This window comes from Oncorhynchus masou, chromosome 18 (assembly GCF_036934945.1).
Source record: "Oncorhynchus masou masou isolate Uvic2021 chromosome 18, UVic_Omas_1.1, whole genome shotgun sequence".
NCBI lineage: Eukaryota > Metazoa > Chordata > Actinopteri > Salmoniformes > Salmonidae > Oncorhynchus > Oncorhynchus masou.
The window spans coordinates 15811254-15819373 of NC_088229.1; the positions used below are offsets into that span (position 1 = coordinate 15811254).

General features: G+C 40.1%; 1 protein-coding gene across 1 annotated transcript; it reads left to right on the forward strand.

Annotated features, from left to right (window-relative positions):
* The first annotated feature begins 1140 nt into the window (after positions 1 to 1140).
* Positions 1141 to 5714, forward strand: LOC135504090 (insulin-like growth factor-binding protein 5). The gene is made up of 4 exons (XM_064922374.1): positions 1141 to 1739; positions 2776 to 2810; positions 3814 to 3933; positions 4207 to 5714. Exons 1-4 carry the CDS (start codon positions 1409 to 1411, stop codon positions 4318 to 4320), a joined length of 600 nt encoding a protein of 199 aa, XP_064778446.1. The 5' UTR covers positions 1141 to 1408; the 3' UTR covers positions 4321 to 5714.
* Positions 5715 to 8120: the final 2406 nt, after the last annotated feature.

The window sequence follows — 8120 nt, forward strand, 5'->3', positions numbered from 1 at the left end:
TTAATCAGCTTCTTGATATGCCACACCTGTCAGGTGGATGGATTATCTTGGCAAAGGATACATGCTCACTAGTAGGATGAAAACAAATTTGTGCACAACATTTGAGAGAAATATTTTTTTGTGCGTATGGAACATTTCTGGGATCTTTTATTTCAGCTCATGGAACATGGGACCAACACTTTACATATTGTGTTTATATTTTTGGTCAGTGTATTTCAATTGACTGATTTGCTTATATGAACTGTAATTCTGTTAAATCTTTAAAATTGTTGCATGTTACATTTATATTTTTGTTCAGTGTATAATGTGTTAAATACCCAGTCCGACCATCATCAAGCCCTGTCATCCCTGGTCTCAATGATCACGTTCACTATAGTTTGTCAGGAGGTGGGATAGTCCCCCTGTTGGAGCGATACCAATCCATTCAACATTGTTTGATTTGGAAAAAGTTGAGCAAACCAATGGGCTATAGTTATGCACATGCATTACACAAGGTAAGAACAAGATACACCAGCTGCTGAAACATGTTTTTCATGGCAATCCACTTTCAGTTTATATTAAAACACTTCTACTTCTGGGAACCTTTCTTGACTAACGTTTGGCACACGTCTAGGTAGATCATTATTACATTGTACTGATAAAATAAGCTATTTGTTTGGTTATTTTAACTTTCTCCTGTACACGGACAGTTCATTATCCTCTCTGCAATTCGATCAACTTTTGTCGTTTTAATTTGTTTATCAAAGTTATCTTTTTATTTAGTGCCTGTTTTGCAAGATCCAATCAGTACTCTGTATTCTTCTCTGGTCGGGGTTGACAGAGCATTAGAACAAGTCTTATAGTGCTAAACATTGCAGTCCATATAGTTGAATGGAATGCAATAGCTTTGTTTAATTGCTACCATGGAAAATATGACCAGAATGGTCTCACAACCAAGTATAATGGGGAGAAGTGTATGTTGCACAATGTATACTGTTTAATGGGGGGAGGGAGGGGGGGGGGGGGTTGAAAGGAAGAGGTGGGGGAGATTTTGATCATTTCCAAAAGGAAAATAATCCACCCCCACCTCTTCCTCTACTCCCTCTCTGCCTTCCTCTCCCTCATCCTCTCTCTCTGAGTCCCAGCCCCTGAAGGTGTCATAACTGTGTTCTCTCTCTCCCTCTCTATCACCGCCTTTCAGATCTTTAAAAGCTGCTGCTTTGCTGTGTCTCGGTCTCCGTTTGTCTCCTCTAGCACTGCAGAGGACTCCTGGCTGTCTTGAGATTAATCCGGCTAAGCATCAAGCAAAGCTGAAGAGACGGAAAGAAGACGGAGAAACAGGAGAGAAGAAATAGCATTAGCCACATTTGACTGAGAGAGGGAGGGAGAAAGAGAGAGTGTGGAGCTGAACCTGAGACCTGGACAGAAAATGCCTCTCCTTTCTAACTTAACGACTATTATCTTGTTGTTGATTGCTCACTGCGGATCTTCGACTCTAGCTAACCGTTTGGGACCCTACAAGGGTTGTTTCTCGTGTAAAGAACCAGGTCGGGCCCCCCGCGACCATATTGGGCAGGCAGGCAGTACATCAATGTTGGTCCAGGGAGAGCCCTGTGGTGTGTACACCATGAGCTGTGCCAAGGGGCTGCGCTGCGTGCCTCTTCCTCAGGAACACAGCCCTCTCCAGGCTCTGTTGCAGGGCAGGGGCTTCTGCACCAAGCACAGCAGGACCAGTCCTACGGAGAGGCCCCACCCCACAGGTAAGACTGAGACACACACCACCAGCACCTCTAATAGTATTCAATTCAGCACTGTGTTGTGTGTGTTAGGGCAGTTATACTACAGATTAGTTTATTAAGGGGGTAGCTGTGGTAGCATGTAGTAGGACACACAATCTCTCATCATCAGTGTGAATATTGTATGTGATGTTGGCATGCACCAAATAGAAATGCTAGTACTGTATTATCATATGAGTATGACATTTAATGTTAGATGCATGACAAGCACTAAACATGGATTTGAAAGGGCTGCATGGTCTTGATTTCTATGCTGCAGTGTCTCTGGAGTCATGTGACTAGGGTTGCACAATTCCGGGAACTTTCCATAAATTCCCTGGTTTTCCAGAATCCTGTTTGGAAGTTTCCTATTTTCCAACTGGGATTTCAGGAAACCAGGGAATTTATTGAAAGTTCCTGGAATTTTGCAATCCTACTTGTGATCAAAATCTAATTTGAGGGACTTTGGAGCTAGAAGTCTCAAACATTGCCTTGAGCAGCGTATCATTAGTCATGGAATAAATGGAATTTAGGCTACACTATGATGAACAGACATTTGTGAGGATCTGTTAAGGCATATTAGTACGTAGTAGCTTGTGTAAATATGTGTGTGTAAGTATGTGTGTTTGTGTAGGTATGCCTCATGATACATGTGATGTGTATGGTTATGGTACTGTATATGCATTTCAAAGAGAGGTTGTGATCTGTGCGTGTGCATTTTCTTGACAGCACTGAATGAGTGTCACGCTGTCACCCACATTCAGATTATGCTGCTTTTCATTGCAAGCTCTCCACCTACTGTTCAGACTAAGCCACTGCGATCCCTTAGTGAGGACATACTACAGGAACTATACTCATGGGAAATATACACCGGTATCCAGTATATGTTTGATGATTTATGTCTTGCAACAGCTTGAAATAAAATACTTCTAACTTATATAATGATATTAGAGATGGGTTAAGGTTCCTAATAATGCCCTGATTTAATGTATTATTGTTAATATGCTGCTCTCTCCTATAGGTCCACATCCTTCGCATAGTGGTGAAATAGAAAAGGTATGTTTTATCCAAGTATGAAGATAATAATGATTTCTATGTACACTTACTCACACCTGCTTAAATGTGAGAAAATATGTGGAGCTGATTACATAATGTGTTCATATTCATACAGATAGATACTGTATGACGGAAGGAGCCTGGGAGAGTTAGTTATTACTGAAGCTGCTGTGCTATCTGGGTGATACAGTGACAGCATTCTGCAGCCATATGGGGCATGATGTGTATGCAGCTGCGTGGCAGAACTAATAAGCCATGATGTGAATCAGTCAAGTTTAGACTCGACTGTAGTGGCCTTGGATTTTTCACTTTACAAAAGGAGCAACACACAATTTGTTTCTACAATTTAACAAATATAGTGCATTCGGAATGTAATTTTTCACACATTTTGTTACGTTACAGCCTTATTCTAAAATGTATTAAATTGTTTTTTCCCCTCACCAATCTACACACAATACCCCCATAATGACAAAGCAAAGAAATGTTATGAATACTTTCCCGAATGCACTGTACTGTCTATATAGTCACAGTTGCTTCAAACCACTGTCTCAGTGACCTGAAAAGGCACAGCCTTTGTCTAACAATATCATTATATAATGACATGATAGTATGGGATATATAATATGTTTAGCTTCTGGCTTCATGCTCCATCACTGACATACATGTCCTATGATATCTACACATGTTGTAGCTACTTCAATAGGCTACTTAAGGGTTCTCTGCATTTTCTGTCATTTAATAAGCATTTCTGCTTGTGTAGTTACTGTATTTATCAATGTGTAGTTATTGTATTCATCAAGGCGTAGTTACTGTATTCATCAATGTATAGTTACTGTATTTATCAATGTGCAGTTATCGTTTTCATCAAGGCGTAGTTACTGTATTTATCCATGTATAGTTACTGTATTTATCAATGTTTAGTTACTGTATGAATCAATGTGTAGTTACTATTTTTATCAAGGTGTAGATACTGTGTTTATCAATGTATCCTTGTTCTGTTTAGGCACCCTGCCGTAAGCTGCTCAATAGTGTTCTGCGTGGTGTTGAGCTCACTATCTTCCTGTCTGATCGTGACATCTATATCCCCAATTGTGATACTCTGGGCTTCTACAGGAAAAAGCAGGTATATACAGATCGACATGTTTGCTGACGTGAATATTTGCCTGTGTTTGTGTTTATGCTATCCATCTATTTAATTGCATAATATCTCTCTAATTAGTTGCATGCTATCCCTCTATTTAATTGCATGCTATCTCTCTATTCAGTTCAGCCCAAAAATATCTCCACAGCCAGAGGCTCTGGATAAAGAAGACTTTTCTGTCAGGACCTCTGGGCATGTAGACAATAGTTCTGTGGTATGATGACATATCATTCTCTCTCCTGTCACACAACACAGTGTCGTTCCTCCAAGGGTATACAGCGTGGCCTCTGTTGGTGTGTGGACGAGCTGGGTACCGCCTTGTCCTCACGTGCCAGCGAAGACGGCACTTTACCATGCGATGGAGATTGAGGGAGGTCTCTGTCCCACAACTTTGAGCCTAGAGGAGGGGAATAGGAGGAGGAGGAACAGAACATGGAGAGGGGGTGGCTTTAGCTTGTGCTAGACACTGCCTCAACAGGAGAAACCAGGGATTAACCACTTCCTATGGAAATTACCCAAAATTAGGTTACAGTCCTCTAGTCAAGAAACATCTCAACAAAGACACACACCTACAGTACTACAGCAGCAATATCCAGCTTAATGTTAAACTGTTTGCAGCTACAATACCAGTCCTCTGAATCATTCAGTGTGACAATGTGCCATAGCTTACCTAGCTCACATTACCACTTTGTTATTCACTGCCTCAACTAACTGATATCTCAGCTGTATTTCTCCATAATTAATTCCCTGGCTCTTATCCTGGCTTCGTCCATTCATTGTAGATGTTCTGTTTTATAGGATAGCTGACACTGCCTGTGTTTGTTATTGACTCAGTAGGCTGAAATACTGTCACACTGGTGTTGGTGTGACACAATGTTTGAAAACATGTCTACGTCACCATCCTCTCTCCCTCTCTCCAAAGATACACTGACATTAAGATATTTAATTAATACAATATAAGAATATTCCTTTTCTATTTAATTTATTTTGGAATATGTAGTACTGCTTGAATTTGACACTTATCCTATAATCGCGTCAGAAAAACAGTGACGTGAAACAGTCCATTGTTGTTGAAATGACGTTCCGACTGCTCTGATAGCTGATTGTTTGTACATATTTGGGATGTTTGTGGTTGACAGTGTGTTCTGAAGTGGCAGACAAAAGACGCTTATGGCTGTTGTGCTTTTCAAGAAATCCTTAAGCATATTTTTATATACATCAATATAATATTTTATATAGAAATTGTTGGTTTATTTAATGAACTACAATGCCATGTATTTTTATATTGTCAGCATTTTTTTCATTTTTCAAAAAACAGAGGTTATTTTATTTCATTGCTAGGGACAACATTGTGCTTTGGCGGCAGTAGCACCCTCATGGCAAAATTCACCACACACATCTGAGCAATTCAACTGTTATGATTTTTACTTCAAGATTTCTATTTTATTTATACTTTGACCATTTAATATTGGAATGTATCATGGTAATGATTTGCTTTTGGCACATCCTATTTCAATGCTCATTTTCGTAAATGAAGTTTAAATATGTTACAGTTACTTAATTGTCTTTCCCAAGTCCTCACAAAAAAACGTTAAATTGTGTGATGAACTATGTGATTAGATGGTGTCTATTTCCCACCAATCTTGTTGTGCCAATCTCTTTGCTGTGATGCTAGGTCCATGCACAGGGGGCCTGTAAGAGCTCAAATAAAATATAATGATATCAAACTGGATAACAATAAATAAATACATATATTAATATAACAGAGCATTACGGTGTGTTTTATTTGTGAGCTCCACCAGTGCAGTGGCTGTAGTGGGATTGGATTGCATTCATTTTATAAAGGTGCTTAGTCATAGTCACAGTTTGAAGCACCACACATGTGTAGCAGCCAAATGTAGCACAGCATATCTACTCAGCTAGCCACTTTGTTCTCTTATGTCAGAGTTGATTTAAAATCATGGCCTTGATTTGAAGTATTTGTTTTCTGTTCAAATTAAGATCTAATAACTGTCTCTCCAAAAATATCTAATAACTGTACCTCCAGGTCAAGTTACAAATAAATCAACAGGTTAGGAATTAATAGAATGAATAGGCATCAGTATGATGCAGGTTTTCTACCATGTCTAGGGGATACAAAGGACCATTTGCTCTGGCGCTTACAGTACACAAGGACACATGCCTGTTTCCAAGGAAACCGCATAGAATATCCAATTTGTCCATGCATAATAATTTGAAATACAGGTCTCGCAGAAGATGATGAAGGAAAGTAAGCAGCTCTCTTTGTTAAATCACACCACATGTCCTGCTTCGGTATCTAGGGTGGTTACAATTGAGATGGTATGTCAGAAGTGCTAACCGAGAGGAGGGTCTGTGTCTCAAACGGCACCCTATTCCCTAGTGCACTATATATTCTGCCCTGGTCAAAAGTAGTGCACGAAATAGGGAATGGTGTCATTTGGGATGCACACATCTCCCCACTGGGCACATAGTGGTAGAATCAACGTTGTTTCCACGTCATTTCAACCCCCAAAATCTCTTCAATCTAATTTAGCCATAGGTGGTGGCAGTGGCGACCCATCATTAGGGACAGTGATTTAATAAAGCCTCCATACCAACATGGTCTCTTTTTTCCATTCTTGAGTAAGGCAGCTCCAAAATGCAGGTGTTTCAGCCTAGCTCAGTGCTTTCTGTGGTGGTGGTGGGGCAACCAGTGGAAAATAAGGAGCATAGGGGTTGGTAATGTTCTCTAGTTGCGGCGTGATTGACTCAGTGTCCTGTCACTCATGGGGACTCTACATCACTGTCAAATCTAAGGGTAGAGCTCGGAAATTCAAGACCTTTGGATGCTGCCATTGAGTTACATTAGAAGTGCCCATCCAAGAAGGCTCAAGGTCATTGGCCACAGATAAAATGACGTCAAATCACGTTATATCTACAGTAGCTTTGATTGGACTGATCATGTCAACATCACACTTTCAAAATCTTAGCTAGCAGTCATTATCATGAATCAAGTAGACAATCTACTGGCAATCCTTTTTAAACCTTGTCATATGAAGAGAAATAATGAAGATAAATTATATATAAAATGTATCAGTGCTCATCGGCCATAAACATTACACAACAAGTTGGAAATTGCAAACTCAACAATGAGTGGTTTGGAAGGAATCAGTGGCTAACTGCAAGATTGCAAAGCAATCACTAGCCTGCTATACAGTGGAGTGGGTGTGTGGTCCCGATTCTCAGTTTAAGTTTCTCTTTTGCAAGCTTAAAATTATAAACATTCAACATTGGCCATGCTGTCAATCCAGCATGATTTCTGCCATTGTAAGTCGGGAACTCAGGCCTCTTTCAAGAGGCACGACCTGAAGATCACTGACGTCATTATGATTTGACCTTGTTCATGATTCGACCTTGAGTTCCCATTTGTCTTGAAAGCACCATAAATCCAAAGAAGACCAGACTTTGATGACAAAGCTTGATTACAAAATGTGCTCACGAAGGACCATCGCGCCACCTTCCTGTTCAAGTGAGCACAGTACAACAAGGTGAGTCCAAAAATGTATTGTATGCTACTGCATACATGATGTAATATGCCAGGGAGATATGTATACTGTAGCTAAGAAAGTAATACTAAGTGTATGTTGTGTAGTAAGCTGTTAGTAGCCAATGTGCCTCTCCCTAATAATCTGATATTTTTTCGCCTCTAATGTTGCCTACTGTTCTGACTTGGTGGTGCACATGTAGCCTATAACCAGTTTTCAGAAATGTAATCATCGAATATTGTAAGAGCTTTCATTGTCTGCTTATATGCCCCCTTTATTTATCATACAGTTCTGACTTGGTGTACAAGGAGAACACTGTAAGAAGAGCCCATGTTCTGAATTCTGTCGCTGTACATTTCAAAAGTGCTGAACAAATAGTTATATTGACTACATCTGTCCTAGCTCGCTCATTAATGTCTTAATCGGAATTATGGGTTGCCTCTTATCCGCTTGTTGCCCGCTTATGCCATAGTTTGTACATCTCAACTGTCAGGAGAAACCACATTTGTTTAAGCAAGTCAGCCATATCAGCTATGCTTTTTTTAAAGGCAGGAATTGAGGCTGAATGAACTGTTTCGCTGCCAGACAAGGCTCCACTGACAGCCAGGTGGAGCAGTGGTAAGG

Bases quoted from the DNA above. Each gene is read 5' to 3' on its own strand.
- LOC135504090 (XM_064922374.1), top strand. From the start codon at position 1,409: ATGCCTCTCCTTTCTAACTTAACGACTATTATCTTGTTGTTGATTGCT. The intron at 1,740-2,775 runs GTAAGACTGAGA...TCTCTCCTATAG, and splicing joins GGAGAGGCCCCACCCCACAG to GTCCACATCCTTCGCATAGT. The intron at 3,934-4,206 runs GTATATACAGAT...CACACAACACAG, and splicing joins GCTTCTACAGGAAAAAGCAG to TGTCGTTCCTCCAAGGGTAT.